The sequence below is a fragment of the Nelumbo nucifera genome, chromosome 4, assembly GCF_055504915.1.
Source record: "Nelumbo nucifera cultivar China Antique chromosome 4, China Antique-T2T, whole genome shotgun sequence".
NCBI classification, from domain to species: domain Eukaryota; kingdom Viridiplantae; phylum Streptophyta; class Magnoliopsida; order Proteales; family Nelumbonaceae; genus Nelumbo; species Nelumbo nucifera.
The window spans coordinates 5,019,567-5,038,285 of NC_142652.1; the positions used below are offsets into that span (position 1 = coordinate 5,019,567).

The 18,719-nt window shown below is 38.0% G+C and overlaps 1 protein-coding gene and 1 pseudogene across 2 annotated transcripts; one reads left to right on the plus strand and one right to left on the minus strand.

The window, feature by feature from the left end:
• The first annotated feature begins 6,569 nt into the window (after positions 1-6,569).
• Positions 6,570-8,544, plus strand: LOC109114354 (glucuronoxylan 4-O-methyltransferase-like protein (DUF579)). The gene has a single exon (XM_088902364.1). It carries the CDS (start codon positions 7,077-7,079, stop codon positions 7,950-7,952), a length of 876 nt encoding a protein of 291 aa, XP_088758490.1. The 5' UTR covers positions 6,570-7,076; the 3' UTR covers positions 7,953-8,544.
• A 619-nt stretch (positions 8,545-9,163) lies between these two features.
• Positions 9,164-17,984, minus strand: LOC104591733 (uncharacterized; annotated as a pseudogene). Its single transcript, XR_016085116.1, has 5 exons — positions 17,490-17,984; positions 14,742-14,845; positions 14,242-14,355; positions 9,856-9,937; positions 9,164-9,457 (listed from the first exon to the last, which is right to left on the minus strand). The product of XR_016085116.1 is annotated as an uncharacterized LOC104591733 (transcript).
• Positions 17,985-18,719: the final 735 nt, after the last annotated feature.

An 18,719-nucleotide genomic window follows, 5' to 3' on the forward strand; every position in this document is an offset into this window, starting at 1 on the left:
TTGATTTCTTCATTAGAATTGCATTTTTTTTATTGTTAAAACTTAAAAAGAATCATAGAAAAGAGAAAACTCGAAAAAAAAATGAAAAAACTAAAAACTCTAACTAATTTTGGCCCTTGGGAATAATTGAATAAGATTATGAGATATGAAAGTTTAGGACTTATTTGACAATGTTCCCACCTGTTCCTGTTCCAGAACAAGAATTTTATTTCTTGCTCTTCAGGAATAATAGATACATTTAGCAAATAGTTCTTCGAGAACAAAGTATGGAAATGAAACAAAGTATCACATCGGTTAAAGATTGTTAAAACTCATCTTTGCGGTGGGAGCAAAAACGGTTTCAGGTGAATCTAGCTGGAGAAAATGTGAGTTTAAAACAGAGCACATGATACAAAACCAAGTACGATGATGAGACAACATACTTGTTGGCACATTCGTGGACAGAAATGTTGCTAGTGCTTTCTACCGTTCGCTTGCAATTTGATTAAGCCAAGGGAGTCCCTCCTTCCTCTGAGATTTGCAGCGGCAAGTTGGGAAGGTCCACTATCGAACGAAAATGTTTGGTAGGGCTTCTTTCTATCATTTAGTGTGAAATACCCAAAATACCCCTTCTCTCATGTGGGGTATTTTGGGAGCGTCGATTTTCCACTCCCGAAGAATGCATTCTTTGGGTGTTATTTTCACGTGAGAACACCTTTTTTTCTTTCTTGTACCAAACGCGTTTTTCCTCTATGAGAACACTGGGAACATGCAAAACGTTCTTGCGGAACGGCCAAATAGGGCCTTATTTTTTCAATTTTTTATTTTCTAATTTTTATTTAAAATAAATAAATAATTTGGAATTGGTTTAAAAGCAACCAAAGAACCGTTAACCGAGTCAAACATTTTAACGGTTAAACCATCCAGGTCTTTAGTTCTTTGACCAATTCAATGGTTTTTTTTTTTTTTGGTTAAAAAGTGTTTCAAGGCCAAAACGGAACCAGTGACCTGACCAGTTCCCGGGCCAAAACAGAACAATGACTAAAATACTCATTTTTGAATTTAGTCCATATTTAATTATAAGGTTTAAATTGTAAATTGAACTACTAATTTTTACCTCATTCAATTATTTATGTTTAAATCTTACATTTTTTATAAGTAAACAAAAGAAAATGGATACACTAAATAGATAAAACACTATGAAAAGAATAGTTTAGCCAAGCAGATAGGCTTGTCAATAATACTTGAAACTTCACAATTCGATCTGATTATCACATATTTGGATGAGATGTTTATTGATTTGGATTTTACAATCTACATCTGAATAATAATAAAAAATATAAAAACAAAAAATATATAAAGTTCATAAAAAATTTTGAGTATATTATTATTATATAAAAAAGATGAATAGAAGCAAATGTTGGGGAAAACACAGGTAAGTCACTACTCACTTTCAATTATGGTCGATGTTTCTCCCATCACACCAATATCCTGCTAAGGGCCGAAATTCGATCAATAATTGATAAAGAAAGGAGAACTAAGTATGGCCTAGCGACCCTATATCCCATCTCATAGCAATGGTGATTGGCCCGCCCCTCTTCACTTTTAATTCAGAGAAGAGAATTCCCCACAAGACGTTAAATGCCGACGATGATGTTGACGATTGGAGTCCACAATTACCAACAGTACTGATTGATACAAATGATACGGAGGAAACACCCAATCTGGATTTGTCCAGCAATTGTCTTTGTGACCACACTGATCAGTTGAGGGAGGTAGTGAGTGAAACTGTTAAAATTGGAATCTCTCGTACGTGTTCATTCTGTATTTTGATTTTTGCAGCCTTGAAAGTTGAGAAGATGGGTTGTTTTAGATGTAATTAAATTAAATTCCTTTCCTTTCTTTCCCCTCTTAACTTTTCAAAACGTTGGTTGCAACCTTGCAAAGTGAAAACGGAAACTAAAGAGGACTTAAAAATTAAAAATAGTTAATGTGTTGCGTTTAGATAACCTCCTGGATTTTTGCTTTCTAATCCTAAAAGCTCAAGTCCCCAATTTTGAGAATGATCCGATTCTAATAGAACAACAGCTACGCACTCAAGGAACAGGTGTCCATAATTTTATAACGTGCTTACTCAGCGTACTTGCCTAGTGTCAAAGTGTGTTTACTAGATCCTGGCCGATTCCCCAATTTTTAGGCTCTGAGCTTTGGGGTTTGAAAGTGTTTTCGCTTTAGATAATTATGTTTTTAAAAGCATTTCTTACTAAATGCATAAAAATACTTTTTATTGAAGAAAAAGTAAAAAATTATTCAAACTAGCCTTGTTTATTTATATGATGTTGTTCCTTTCGCAGGTGAATCAAAATTCTGGCAAAGGAGACTACTACGACACTGAGAGTCTGAGACAGGCATATACAAGTAACAACGACGTAAGCTCCTTTCTAGTCATTGGGCCATCTGGGCATTTTCAATTGGGCTGGCCCAATTACAACTTTATGCCTTTTTTTTTTTTTTGCTTATCAAACCAAAGATCCAAAGTCCAACCAGTCCCGAAGAACATTGATAGCATCTCCCGTATTTGCATATTATGTTCCCAATATACAGCTGCAGTGTGCTGTGAGTATCCAGATTGGAGTTTCCACGCCTTGATTTCTACTAGTGGGCTGAGTCTTGGGCTGTTGGTCCTGAGTTTGATCAAATTTGCATATGTTTCATACTTTTTTTTTTCAACCAAAGATGCCCATTGGGATTAGGGTCAATTGCTAAAATCTATCCTATAGTTTGTGTTTTATTAAAACATCCTTTACAGTTTGCAATCAATTTACTTAATCAACCTTTCATTAGATGAAGATAAAATGACAATTGTAACCCTAATATCCATTCAAATAAATTTAATCAAAAGAAACTAAAAACAAAGATGCCATTTTTGCCCCTAGTAAACAATGGACAACCACTCTATTTTTTCTATTTGGTCAATTTTGTTTTTTATACAAAAGGTGTTACGGGTACTTTTGGAATAAACAACCATTGATCCGTACCCTTGAACATTTTTCACTCAGTTTAGAGGTATTTCTGGAATAAACAACCATTGGTCCATGCCCTTTAACATTTTCCAGTTATTTTAGGTGATCATGTTACTATTTTCATATATAAAAAATAAACAAATAATTCTTAATGAAAGGTCAATTAAATAAATAGGTTGCAAAATATAGTGGGTGTTTTAGTAAAATGTAAACTATATGGTAGGTTTAAGTAAATCTGTGAAACTATAGGGGTGTTCTAGTAACTGACCCTTATTATTATATGCTTCTTGCATTGATAGTTTTTCAAATTAATATTAATTGTTCAAAGTTTTAACATGAAATTTGCATTTAAAAGATGGTTTTTCACACGTACACGTGTGGCAAGGTCTTTCACAGGGCTGTCAAGGGGTTGGATCTAGGTCAGGACAGGGTGGTCTCAGTCCCAAACGATTATTAATCAAAACAAAATAACAGACCCAAAACTGTCCTAATAAATAGTCAGGTCTATCTGGTCCAGACTCGATAGACCTGAATCCTGATTATATTGAAAACTATATTTATTTATTTAAATAACAACTTAAAAATGATTAATTCACTCGATAGACCATAAAGTGATTGATCAAGAAATCATGGGAGATCACTGGCCCATGGCCCATGGCCCATGGATATCACTAACCGAACTTAAGGTTTCAAGATTAATTCACCTTTCACAATACATAGGAATCGGAAGATTGGTTTTCTTAGTTTAATAAGTTCCTTATTTGAACCGAATCTCTGTTTTGTTGATCTAGAAAATCTTTGGCTTTTTCAGGCCATAATGATGCATTTATTTTGTGGCTGGTTGGCATGAAATGAGATAATATATGTTTCCTTCCCATTGCAACTGTCCAGGGGTATTTATAGAGAAGTAGAAACGCTAAAGAATTTGAATTTATAGAAAAATAAGGTGTAAGTAATTGTTTAATCCTTGAAAGTGTGAAGAAAGAAAATACAAATAAAGATAGATTTCAATAAGAGGAAGAAAGATTCGATGCGTTTAATTGAGAAAACAGGGTGTAAGCTGAAATTTTGCAAATAGAGAACAAGATTATGTGGGCAAAATCATTTACTGAGCTACTGAGATGATTAACCGCCCTGTCAATCATTTTCTGGGCAAAATAATGAGCTATTGAGCTAGATACCAACCATAAGACGAAAACAGGCTGAGATGATTAATTGCTGCTATTTGAAAGCCCTTTGGTGTTCACCATTTTTTCCATCGACCATGTCTCCCAACTTAGTAATGGGATACGCTTTCGACAACTTATTGCCAGGAATTCCAATATCCCAAACCCAAAGTTCTCCCTATGGATCATGAATGTTACATCGAACTAACAAAAGTTAAAACAGCTTAAATTTTATTAATCTCAAACTTCCAAACAAATTCATTTTCTCTAGAATGCAGGGATGCGTCCTCCATTTTCAGAGCACTTGGCTCTTCGTTGGAGAGAGAGGATCAAACACATCTAAAAGAAGAGATTAAGAAATTTATGATAATGTCAGGTATTTTAGTAAATTTACATGTGAATGGTGACATGAAGGATAAATATGGTATTTTAGAAAAATTAATACGGTATATAAGTGCTTCCCGTCTAAAAAAAAGTTAACGGAAGGAGGCAATTGTATATTTTTCTGAAACTACAGAGAAGGTTTTTATATTTTACCCTTTCATTAATAAAGGATGGAGAGAGGAATTTTAGATTCCTTTGACTTTGAGCCCCAAATTACTTCACCAGATGAAAGATTTTTGTCATTTAGGACGGCACACAACAAGTTGACTAGCTAATCCGATTCACCTGATTCCTGGTTTGAACAGTTCAACCTATGAAAATTCCAATTATTCCTGGTCTTCAGTGACCTGTAAACGCTTCCAGTTCCAGTTAAACCCTGTTCAACCAACCAGGTAAACAGGGTAGCTCTCCCCCACTAACATCATTACATCCTTGTAATTTGGAACGAAGAGGAGTAGATGTTCATCCTCGGTGACGGTTAGTTCACAATGCTTGAGTACTCGATTCCGAGCTTGGATTTCAGCCAATGAGATGAAGTTCCCAGCAAGGAAGGAGGATTTTCTACGTGGATGTCAAGCAGGAAGCAGCTTTGAAGGCTTTAATTGGGTCTAGTAAAGAGGGAAAGGAAGATTTAATTCCCCAAGGCCTCCCAGGGATGATGAGTTGACGACTCCTCAGGGCTCAGGGCTCAGGGCTCAGGCTCAGGTACACGAAGCATATAAAAATCACTCCTATCGCCTTCTTCCACCAAGCCATTGTAGTATTGTGGGTACTTTGTCAAGACATACTGCATTTCGTTCGGCGTAATCGGACCTGGCCAACAGAGCTCGTGGAGTGTTGTTGATATGGCTTGGACCACTAAATGAGCAGGGATCACTCGACGTGCCTCTGCTTTTATCCATAATTTAGTCAAATCATTAATCTTTAAGTAGAACTTAAATCTCTAGTAATTTTGCAACAGAACCCATCGGAAACAAGTCAATAATATATAATTCAAATTCACCTGAACAACAGAACAACCATACTGCTTGGTATGGTATGGTATTCCATCTTGAATTTGTAAATTGGGTATTGAAGCATCAAACGATTCTTTGAATTCACCTTCTACCATAGCCTAATATTTTGGCAAGTCTTATATCAATATTGAGAAGCTTTGGCAATGGAAACCCTTGAAGAATGAGAAACCTAAAATCCACCGACGACGACGACGACGACGACGACGACGACGACGAAGAAGAAGAAGAAGAAGTCGATTTAAAGTCCCTAAAGTAAGTGCATATCTTGAATGTTGAATCCTATTTTACATTCATATATGTTTCATCAGATAATTCAGTTTTGGCTTCAACCAATCTCCATGGCATGACAGCAGACACGATCCTTTGAAGACTTGAAGTCTAAAATGTGTGACATTGGATCGGTAAGTTGTTAAAAGACCTCCATACTGTTTTATGGATCCTGTATCCTCTATACATACCTACCATGATGACCTTCCCTATTACGAGTTCGCTTTTGCCTTTTGCTCCACGTAACCCATGTTATCATGCGAAGGTTAAGATTCACTCAAACAGTAATAAAACAATCCTGTTTAGCTATCTAGAGCCCCCCCCCCCCCCAAAAAAAAAAAAAAAAAAAAAAAAATCTATCCGAAGATCTGGTCGTTTCCTGTATTTGTATAGAGGGCCCAGCTCGGCATACAAATGTCCCAGCTGTTTTGATAGTATCATCAATGGCGACCCCGACGATCTCTTTATCTGCACTCAATAAAAAGGATGCAGCAAAGAAGATGGTGAGTAACTATAAATCGTATTTGATCAACCTCCAGATAGTCACAGTACCCGGATGAGTGATGACAGACAACCCCACCCACTAAAACAAAGCTAAATAAATGGTTATTAAAAACCGATCGCCTTCGCATCTCTTTTCAAAAGGAGATTCCAGAGTCTGGATCTGGTAAGCCTGTCCCTTAAATACTTAACAGCCCACTTTATACACATTTAAGGAACATGTATCAGAGAAATTATGTATTTAATTAAGGCAATTCAAACAAAAAGACATTCCGTTAACTACAAATTTAACCACTAATTTTGATGCTCTTTTTCTTTGGTGGGTGCAGCTGACATTCGATTGATAGATGGCAATTCAACAAACTTTTTTTTTCTTTGGTGGATACATCATTCAGCTGACATTTAATTAATAATGTGCTAATACTTGAAACGCAAGGAAAACCTTCTCTTCCCACTTACTCAACAAATTAGCACTCAATTGAGTGACAATATAAGCAACACTCCATCACCAAAAACCTTACCGGCCAACATCATCCCCACCACAAGAAGAGGTGATGATGGTGGTGGAAAGGAAAGGAAAGGAGAGCTCAACCTTCATCATCCTTTTGTTGTCAGTCTCTGGATGACCCATTTCCTTGAGAGTTGAGACTCTCCCCAATTGCAATCACCAGTTGATCTTCCTCTTGGTTGTCACAGAGGTTGCCAATCCCATAAACAATACGAATAGTGGAACAAATACTATGAAAATTACCACAAAAAAACCAATCCTCATCGTCTTCTTCATCCTCTCTTCGGCCACATTACTCAGGCTCCTCAAAATCACAGCCAATACTTCTTCATCTTCTCACTCAACCCCAGCTCTACCTCAAATTCTTAGTGATGATGGATGCTCCTTTTCATCCCCAAAATGCGCGCAGTTCTCCTCACTTGTACCTCGCGCAGTTACATGCCACGCTAACTCCTCTATTGCAGCCACCCTCTCAGAGAAGGAATTCCAGCTCATGTCAAATGTTATCTCTCTTAGATCCCCCTGCAACCTCCTAGTGTTTGGTTTAGGACCCCAGCTCCTTCACCTATCTAATCTCAATGCCGGTGGCACTACCATGTTTCTTGAAGACGACCCAGAAAAGCTCAACGCATTCACAACGAACTCCAAAGCCGGCGGCACTCGCATCTGCAAGGTGGAGCACCAGAGAGTTTCAGGAGAAGCATACAAACTCCTTAAAGAAGCAAGGGCAGACCCAGCTTGCAGTCCTGGAGCGGGATCTCTGAAAATCTCAAATTGCCAATTGGCATTGACAAAGCTACCGAGGGAGGTATACCGGTTGAAGTGGGACGTGGTGGTGGTGGATGGACCGAGTGGAGACAGTTTAGAGGCACCAGGCAGGATGACCACAATCTACACGGCTAGTATGATAGCAAGGGCAAGGGCAGGGAATATCACAGATGTAATTGTTCATGACGTAGACCGGACAATTGAGAAGTGGTTTTCTTGGGAATTTCTTTGCGATGAGAATTTGGTTTCTTCTAAAGGGAAACTTTGGCATTTTAGGATCAAAGGTAACCCGAGCTCTGCAAATTTTTGTTCTAGTACTGCGAGTGCAAGGAACGGTTGAAGTCCAGTATCTCATTTCTTCCATTGGTTGCTCAACCCTCAAGGGATTAGGATGGCATCCTTTCAGACGGAGCGGCCGAGCGGTACAAACGGACCCATGTAAATTCGAGGACTGCCGTTTGTTGTTGCTACCAGAGATGAGCCCACAAGACTACCAGAGAAGCAGCAACAACACTCAACACCTCCAAAACCCTAAGATCAAATTGCTGTGCCTGTCACCAGTTTAGTCGCTGCCAACTATAATTATAGCAGCGATACCTCCTGTAGCTTGGACCAAGACCCAAGAGCTGAGTCGCATCACTACAAGGCAAGAAAGGGATGTTCATACAATACAGCCTAATTCGTGGATGATTTGGGAATTAAGATTACTTGGGAAATTGGGATGACATTGTTCATTCCAATCTTTTAAGCTATGTTAGTGGCAGAAATTGGCCTGTTGGCCGTAGCCTCACCATCCTTTTCAATGGAGATTGGAGAAGGGGTTTTATGTATCTATTTTCTTTTTTTTATATATATACACATTTCCATACATACAAATATATCATCTGGTAACGATCTTAATCGGATCAGATTGGGGGCAGATCTAGATTCAATGCATGGTTCAAAGTATCGATTCTCTGGATACTCAAAAATTGCCTTTCTAGAGTTTTTATATTATGATGTTTATTACTGCTCAAAAACCGATTTGATCTTTCATATCTAAATGTGGTTTACTCAAATCACATTTGAGTAAAGTTGGTCTTTTCTTCAGAATGACAATCCCCTCCATCTTGCTAGAGCAAATAAATATCAAGATGTTGAGCCGTAGTTGGGGAAGAAAGTCGTTCTTTGCAAGCACTTCGGCCTTCAGACATACAAATCAATCATTCAGATAACCTGATTACCTGAATGATGTGCTCATAATTCGAATGTATAGCAAAGCATCAAACAAATTCCGAGATAGAGCCAATCACATGGTGAACATTCCCTCAAGATCAGTGCAATCCGCTTATGACCAACAGCATCTTTCAAGTTTCAGTCCTTTCCTCTGCCCTATAGTCCCAGTCTTCTGAAAAAGACATGATTCATGATCGGGCCTATCAATGGTGGCTGGTGGGTACACGGGACCTGTGGAACTGGTGACAACTGACAAAGTTATAGACCAGAAATGACTAACCATTTATAGGTACATAAGAGTCAAAGTCAAGTTGGAGAAGGTAGAGCAAACGAGGATGAAGATATATAATAATTCATAAATTTTGAGAAAATCATAATCGGGTATAATCAGCAGCAGATTATATTCGATCAGTTTTTCCATGATTTAGGCTACAACTGACGTTATGAATAATGATCCTATGAACTAAGAGAGAGAGAGAGAGAGAGAGACCAAAATAAATTAAATGAAAAGAAAGACGGCTAAACCACCCAATATCCTTTGCCTTCTATACAAATATATGGGACATGCATATCCTACAAAAAATACTTCATCCTGTCATCTCTCCTCATAGCATTGTACACAGCTTGTACCTGAAAAAAAAATGCAATACCAGTACATGTCACAAACAATGTTCTAGAGTTCGTTACTCAAGAAGAAAGGCTATGTAAAAGCTTTTCAACAATGGTGGTTTGCACCAAGTTATGACGAGGGGCCTGAGCTTTTCTTTCAAAAAAAAATTGCATATCTACTCTTTTTTAAGATTCGCTATCAATTTTTTTTTTGTTTTTTTATTTTTTTTCTGGAAAAGAATATGTTCTTGTCGTCCTAAATTAGACTAATTCTGCAAATCCTGATTCACTTTCAAAAGATGATGTGTTTTCCAGTGCCTCGTATCAGAATATGCATGGATCCCATGTCAAAGGGAAAAACAAAAAGCACAATCATGCATGTCTGCATGCAACACACACACACATGAGAGAGAGAGAACCTGCTCACTAGACACAACTTGAACAGGTCCAATGTTTACAGACGTATTTACCCCTAGAAGATAATTTCTGCTTCACGCATCCCTGTTGTCAGGCATGACTTCAAATGGTAAGTTAAAAGATCCAAGTAATCAAATAAAAGTCCAGAAGACAGGATACATCAAAAGCGCAGTTGATCTCATGTTTATAAATTTGTCCAGTAAAAAGAGAGAATTAAAAAAAGGGGGAGCTCTTGCTTGAAGTTGCTCATACTCCTTAAATAAAAACAGTGTATTCCAAAGAATAATCAAAGTGGTGTAATTCTCATCTGCTACTTTAATCCTTGATAGTTTAAACACCCTCCCCCCCCCCCCAAAAAAAAAAACGAAAAGAAAAGAAAAGAAATCATCCTTCATGGTCTTCTCCTATTTACCTTCTTCCTTGTACTTTTGGCTTTTTCAATGTATATATTGTTCAATTTCTAGGACCTGGTCTGGAAATTTGGTATAGGACCCTGCTACCAACTTGTCTTCTCGGGCTATTATCATACTTAAAGGTCATATAACTTAAAGCCTCAACTGAAAAAGAGGTCTGATTGTGCTTAGGTTATTTTTTCAAATCTACACCTTTGTTTTTCTAATCAAGGTTAGACACTTGCTAATTGATCAAAAAAAGGTTAGACACTTGCTAGTTATTCCATCAATTACTGTTCCTTATCCTGTTGAACATCTTGGCAACATTGGTTATTCTAGGTAAGCAGACTACTTCTAAACCTCCATTTCAAGTTCATATTTGCTAGAATGGAAAAGATTATCCCTTCTTTAGTTTTCTTCCATCCACGATCCAGCTATATCTTTTAGTAGTCCTTGGTAAAGGAAAATGCTCTTCTAGTGTGCCCTATTTCTCAATTTGTTAAATTTGGTAACGTTTGTCATTTTTGACCCCTTCATGAAGTATGAAGTATCATCAAATAGCAGCAAGTGAAAGACTATAGTGGATGAAAAAAGTACTACACTTTGTACCATGGTACTAAATTTGTTGTTCAAAAGGAGTTGTACAAGGTATTATATTGAAAAAAAAAACAGATTTATGGACCAATTGACATTGTTTATGAAGTTAGAAAATTTTTCTTAGTAATATATGCTGATGATGTAATTATTACTTGTAGTGGGGGATCAAGGTAAGGGCATAGTTGTCAAGGCAACGCCTAGGCGACAAGGCGCCCTTGGAGTCTCGCCTCGCCTAATCGCCAAGCAGTTTTCTATAGCGTGTTATAACAAACTTTTATATTCTTAATTTTTTGAGGTTATAATTATAAAATAGACATTTTTAAACTAAAATATTCATTTTGTGTGTTTATATACTAATTTATTTTTGTTATTTTCTTATTTGTTAGGGTTTAATCAACACAAACATTGCTAAATGCTGTATTGAACCCTCAAAGACTTCAAAACCTGAACCAATAAGTAAGAAAGAACATAAAATGTTGTCCAATCAACTTTTCCTATAACAGAAATAGGGGTTCAGCCCCTATATTTTTCGAATTTTCTTTTCTTTCTTTTTCTTCTCATGAATATGTTGGAATATGTTGATTTTCTATACTTTAACATGAAGTTTATACTTTTCTTATGAAAATTATGGATATTTATTAAGGAAATATGATTATGGGACCCAGGGAACTACCCTAGGATACATGTTTTCACTTAGAAAAAATCCATCACCTAGGCAGGCGCCTAGGCAACTAGGCACCCCCCTGTCGCCTAGCCTTGCCTTGGCACCTTGAAAACTATGGGTAAAGGATGTGAAAGCTCAAGTCTTTTATAAGAATAAAGGATATCTAGGTCAAAACCTGCAATCTCTATATCATATGTGATGGATATATTGGAAGATATTGTCATTTTAAATGCTAAACTAGGTGACGCTCCAACAAATTTCAATAAATGGAGATATTTGAGAACCTAAGGAGATACTAGCACCAAAGACAAGTTAGCAAGCCGGTGTACCATAATCACATGGATATCTACACCAGAACTACAAAATCTATTAGCAGATGCACTTACTAAGACACCTTTCAAGCATCAACATGATCAGTTTTTTGTCATGATAGGCATTGATAACATATATACTCCAATCAGGAGGAGGCTAATGTGTCAGCTATTGTGTGTAGTACACCTTAATAATTTCCCTATGAATTCTTTCTTCCCCCATTCTCATGAGTCTACATTCTTTTTTTTCCTATTTCTTGAAAAATATTAAGTGAACAATCATATTTCATTTAAATTTCTTGTAAGGGAGTAACAGGAAATATTAGCAAGAATAGTATATTTGGCTTGAGTAAGTACACGTTCAAAGTTGCTTCACAACTATGCTGCTAGAGTCTTAAAATGATGCATCTGCTTTTTATGTTAATTTGACTTTCTACTCTTAATTAATGCATGTTAAATAAAAATGCCATTACCCAATGTTGGTTCTAGCCATCTGGGGTCTTGGAAGGGATAGACTAGATATGGTCCAAACCTTTTTATTTTGGCACAAAGTGACCACTTCAGACTCAAACCTACATTCTCACACTTGCCAGCCTGAGACTTTACCACTACAATAAGTAATGTCCCCTTAAAGCATGTTAAATAATAGGTCTTTTTTTGTAAGTCTTTTAGCAACAAAAAAATCAAAAGATGGCATTGTCCATAAAACCAGAGTTAGGTAATGATGTAGAGGTGTGCTTCCAGAGTATTGTGTGAACAAGATATACCAATAAGACAGCTACAAGACCAACATTTTTGTTACAAAATAACGTTTGTCCAATGAAGAAATAACATCTCTATAAAATGAGACGCTTATGTGAAGATCTTGGATGGGTGCAAGGATAGATATAGAAACAAATTTCTAATTTGGATTTGGAATTTAGGAGTCAACCCATTAGGTGACAAGATAATGGGAAACCAACTGAGATGATTTGATCATATGCATAAAAGATCAATTTGCAACAACAAATAGGAGTGGATATAGTACAAGCTGAAGGATCTAAAAGAGTGAAAGAAATACCAAAAAGGATTTTGATGCGAACCTTATTTGGAAAACCAGGCCCATCACTGGGCACACCAAGCCCAGACCTCCTACCAAGAGAGTCTATGGACATAAGAAGAAAAGGATGGGACGTCCACATGCAGCAGTTATTAGTCAGGCCACATCAGCCACACCCAGCACCTGACACCTACCAGTAATCTGTTAGAATATTCGGTACTGGCGTAATTAGTTAGAATAATTTTTATAGTAGCCACCCACTATATAAGGGGGCATGTCGATCTCAGTTGATATGAAAGAAATGATTACCCTCTAGCCTCTCTTTCTCTCCCTCTCTCTCTCTCTCTTTCTCCATTTCAAGAGGTTGAGCCCCTCGAATAGGCTCCTGTAGTGAGCCGAACTCACCACTTTTGGTATCAGAGCTTGAGGTCCTTCGAGTGAAGGTGCCTAACACTCGCTTGGTGTCAGCAGATGATCAGGTGGATAGACTAGAGATCGGTCTACACCAAATGGCCATAGATATGAAGGAGATGAAGGAGGCCCTATCAGCCCTCATATCTCAGAGAGACCGCTCAGCGGCAAGCAGAAGGGATGGCAACCAGAAGTCGTCCAACCAGGGCAGTCAACAACGAGGACCATGGCCTGGACGGATGACCAAAATCGACTTCCCATCGTACGCAGGAGGAGATCCCATTCCTTGGATATTCAAGGCTGAGCAGTACTTCGAATATCATGAGGTTCCTGGTCACCAGAGAGTTTCCATAGCCTCCATCAATTTGGACAAAGACGCTATACTCCGGTACCAATGGTTCCGACGTACTCACCCCCAAATTTCATGGCCCAACTTCACCAACGCACTCTGTGTACGTTTCGGTCCAATAAGCTACGAAAATTATGACAAGATCCTGTCCAAACTCAAACAGACGGGATCGGTGCAGGATTATCAGGAGGAGTTCGAGAAATTGGCCACCAGGGTCCATGTTTGGCCAGAAAATGCCTTGGTCAGCAGCTTCATTGGCGGGCTAAGGGATGATATCCGCTTGGAAGTCAAGGCACTATGACCAACTTCCTTACTTGCAGCGATCAGGCTGGCTAGGCTACATGAGGAGAGATTGGGCCATAGCAGTGGCGCATCATTGATTTCCGGTGGGTGACATCGGGAAAGAAGGCCATCCAGCAGGCACTTGTTGAATGGGCCGGTCTACCGACAAAGGACACCACTTGGGAGCCTTACTGGCAGCTCCAATGTTTTCATCACTACCAAATACATATACTCTGGGCTTGTGCAACATGTTGCTTCTTATCAATGAACCCACTAATGCATGAATATAAACATCGTTTCTAAGAGATGCTTGAAATGCAATGAAACGTATCAAGTAATCTACCTCAAGAATTGGATATTGGAGAACTGATTCAATAGCAACAACCATGGCTTGCACAAAATCATCACACCCTGTTCCAATTGCAGTAAATCCTCTAACTGTTGGATATGAGTTTACCTGTGAAATCAGCAGACAAAAAATTAACTAGAAGACACACTCTCTCCCTCTCTTTTATGAGTGTGGAGCTTTGAGACAACTAACCATTGGGTAATTCATGTATCACTTGAAAAACAGATTCTATCATAGTCTTGGAGTTGGAGAAACTACATGTTCATGGTCTTAGTGCAATACAAGAATCTTATTCTAATCTATGTGCAACCACAAAAGCAAATTGAAGTTCACCTTGTTTAAATTGCAAATACATTTTATGTCTATGAACAAATACATTGACTAGAGAAGCCAATTAATGATGTCAAGTCTGGGTGAATGCATTCCTTCTTTTTATCCAAAAGGCGACCAGGGGGGAACAGGGAGTATGCATTTGGAAGAGATTATGACCTTACCTTTTGATCTAGAGCAAGCCACTTGTTCGTAGAATCATCTGTTATTGTACCTCCAATAACAACATTTGTGGTTTGTCCAATCCTCCCTTCTGTCTTTGACACTTCTGCATCCATCCAAATCCAAAAATAACTAGGAAGCAAATATGGATAGCTATATTCATCCTAGAAACAAGAAGAAAAACGTTTAGTCTTTTCTATAATAAGTGGAGACCAAGTAGCCAAACTTACTAGAAGAATAAAAGAGTTCAAAAAAGTGGGTTTGAAGCAATGTTTTCGAACCGTCGTTGACCCAGATGGTTGGACCATTTGGCCCGGGAACCATCCAGGCAGCCGGTTCCATTTTACCCCAAACCCAGTCCCTAGCCAAAAACCGTTGAATTGGTCAACGACTCATTGACCCAAGCAGTTGAACCGTCAACCCATTCAACAATTTTTGTTCATTTTTTATTTTAATTATTGTTTTTTAATTTTTTGTCAGAATGGGCCATCCGTTCGAACCAGACAGTCAAACCGTCGACTTGGAAACCAGTGGCCAGAACGATTTTGGTTCCAGGTCGTTTTTAAAACATTGGTTTTGAAGTGGTTACAACATTATAGTGGTTTGAAGTGGTCTCAAGTCTACATCTGAATGTGCACAAAGTAAGTTGGTTGCAGTGGGTGAGATGCAAGAATTGCATCAGTGGGCAAACGTTTGGGGTTTTAAAGTGGGTGAGTTACAAATAAAGTACCCAGGAATGCCTACAGGTGCCAAATGTAATGCTAAGTCCATTTGGGAATCAATAGTGGAAAGGGTAGAGAAAAGGTTGACTGATTGGAAAGCAAGATACCTTTCAAAAGGGTAAACTCACTTCAAGAAAGTGTTTATCTTATCTACCTGTTTATCTATTATCCCTAAAACTAATTCCAATAGGGATGGCATATTCAATTGAGAAAAGAATGACAAAATTTCTATGGAGAGGTTGGAAGGATAGTAAAAAGGTTCATTTGGTAAATTGGAGAAAGGTGCCTAAAAAAAAGAAGTACGGTGGATTGGGTATAAGGAGGCTAAGAGAAATGAACTTAGCGGTAGTAGGCAAGTGGTTCTGGAGGTTTGTTCAGAAAGGGAGCCACTTGTGGAAAAGAGTAATACAAGCAAAATATGGTACGAGGAATGAGGAGTGGAACCCAGGTGAAGCTAATCGGCCTTATGGCTGCTTGGTTTATAGAAAGGAATCGATAAGAGCTACAGTTCTTTCAGCAAGGAAATTAAGTTTGGAGTAGGGAGGGGAACCAAGGTCAGTTTTGGATGGATAGTTGGTGTGGGAAGAATCTTTTAAAGGATGATTTTTCAGATCTTTTTGCAGTACTTTCTGACAAAGAAGCGAAAGTGGCAGATTATGTGCAGTTTCAAGATGGGGAATGTGTATGGAACCCACTTTTCAGAACGACTAAGAGATTGAACCTTTTGCAAGGTTACTTCAGAAGCTATGCAGCATGCAAATAGAATTTAATTCAGAAAACAGAAGGCTGTGGTCAGAGAACAGCAAGGGGACAGTTCATGGTAAAATCTTTCTACAATAAGCTGACTCAGAGGAGCAAGACTTTCCTTTGAACATAATCTGGTGCAAGTGAATCCCCTTAAAGGTGGCTTTTTTGTTTGGTCTGCCTACCTGAACAAGATTCTTACGAAGGAAAACCTATTAAGGAGAGGAAAGGTGATTGATTCTCCGGATTGTGTTTTATGCAACAGAGCAGAAGAAGCAGGTGATCACTTGTTATTGCACTGCAGTTTTACCTATAACATTTGGGTGAAAGTGCTCAGAACCTTTGCTGTCAAAAGCTGCTATCCGGTTTCAGTAGAAGCCTTTGTGAAAGGCTGGTGGATCCAAAGTTTAAGTAAGGAAGGAAAAGGCGAAAAGCAATGTGGCAAATGGTTCCTGGAGCAGTGTTCTGGTTGATTTGGCAGGAAAGAAATACAAGGTTATTCCAAAGTAAAGGTTGTCAAGTGGAGGAAGTGTGGCAGAAAATTGTGGGGAAGCTGTTAGCTTGGTCATCAGCCCAATTCTCTGTAGATAGACAAGCCTTAGTTCTACTTTTGAGATTGAAAATCTTTTTGTAAACTCAAATGGGGCAGTGGTCTAATTCTGGATGTACTCGTCCAATGTACAGCGTCTGATTGTACAAAGCCTTTTTTTCTTTTTGATTAATTGATACTTTACCTCTTCTCAAAAAAATAATAAAATAAAGGAGTGCAATGGTAAAACAGGATAATGCATAAATTGGATAAGGCTTTGTTTTCGTTTTTGTTGAGTGTTCCAAAGAAAGACTGCATAGCTATTTTAGTATGTTAAACCTATAGGATTGCTTAATACAACCTCAAAGTGAGATGTTTAATTATTAATTATTATTCGTGAATGAAGTGGGAGGACTGCTACTTATTCTCTTCATCTAACGTACAATCCAAGGCTCTTTCAGTTGAATTCGGTGATCCAAGGTCACATATTATTGCCTTTGTTCTCGTTAGCTTCATCTTGAATTCCTTACTCTTACAACTACTCAAATGAGTCGAACGGTGTATTAGAGACACGACTAAAAAATAAATTAGGAATTAAAAACATAAAATTAAGAAACCCATGAGACCCGTGATGTATTAGAGAATTAGGCAACAGATTCGATGCAGAACTTCAGCATACAAGGCCACAAGGGAGATAAGACCGACAAAAAAAGAACTACATGAAACAAAACAAGTAGACAGACTGAATCTATCACCTGAAATGGCTTTGAGGACTGCTTCTTGAGGGGGGGCCTGGTCGTCCTGAGAGGAGGAAGAAAGCGTTTCGTCATTGAAACAGTTGAAAGGACCTCCTCTTCTCCGATGAAGATCTCGAATGGTAACCCCAACTCTGAAACTCCACTTGGGCTTTAAAGGTGCATTTAGGAGCGTAAGTGGTAAAAGAGCTGAGGCACGATTTTGATGGAAAGGGCGCCACGCCTCCGTCATGAAAACGGAGCGGAAAACGGTCCCGCAAGCCATCGCTGATCTCTTTTTTGAGGGGTAATGGGGTATTGTCTGTTTGGCGCTTTAATGATAAGATCTTTGACGCATATAAATATTGTTATGGACTACAACCACAACGCCCAGTTTTAATTTCGTTCTATTTTTTTCGGTCTGTGACTCTCCTGGTCTCCTCTCTGTTATTGTCTCTTCCAAAGCTTCAACAACTAATTCAGTTCATAGTTTAAACCCTTTCCCCCTTTTTTTCTTTTTAAAATCTTGGGTGGATGAAAACTTGACTACTTGAGGCTCACGTCCCATTTTCAGTTCGAGCAAAAAAGAAACAAACGTCACATCCTCGGCATCGTGGATCGTTGTTGCAGAAATGACTTGGCAACCACGAATTCAAATTTAACACGTCATTCGTTCGTAACGGAGGTGTGGAAGCTGAAACTAACGGCCGTTTTTCTTATTTTATTATTTTTATTAGCGGGGACTCGTGTTATGCACGGAAAATCTGAAAGATTTAATAATTATTATTTATTAATATTAAATTAATAATTAAAATTTATTGTTAATTAATTAAAAGTATTCAAAGTTATTAATAATATCTAAAATTTTAATAATTGTATTTTCATTTAATGTTGATTTACAGAAAATAGTTATTCTTAATTTAATATGAACAAATATTTTTTAATAAATTTAGTTTTGTTAATAATTTTAACAATTGTTATTATTTTTAAATGAAATTTTAATTAATTTTAAATAAGTAAAAATAATTACAAAAACTAACATTTTTATTAATTTCACTAATAATTAACAATTATAAAGGAATTACAATGGGATGGGTTTAGGGTGAGGCACCCATCCCTCTCCTTACCCCATAGTCAAGACACTCTACCCCATCCCCACCCCGTCCCCAGTGTCAAGCGGTTTCAAGGCAAGGCAACCACACCTCAATGTCGAGCGAATTCAGGGGCAAGGCACCTCACTCCTCATCAAGG

Excerpts from the sequence above, each read along its gene's own strand:
- LOC109114354 (XM_088902364.1), top strand. The coding sequence starts at position 7,077 with ATGAAAATTACCACAAAAAAACCAATCCTCATCGTCTTCTTCATCCTC.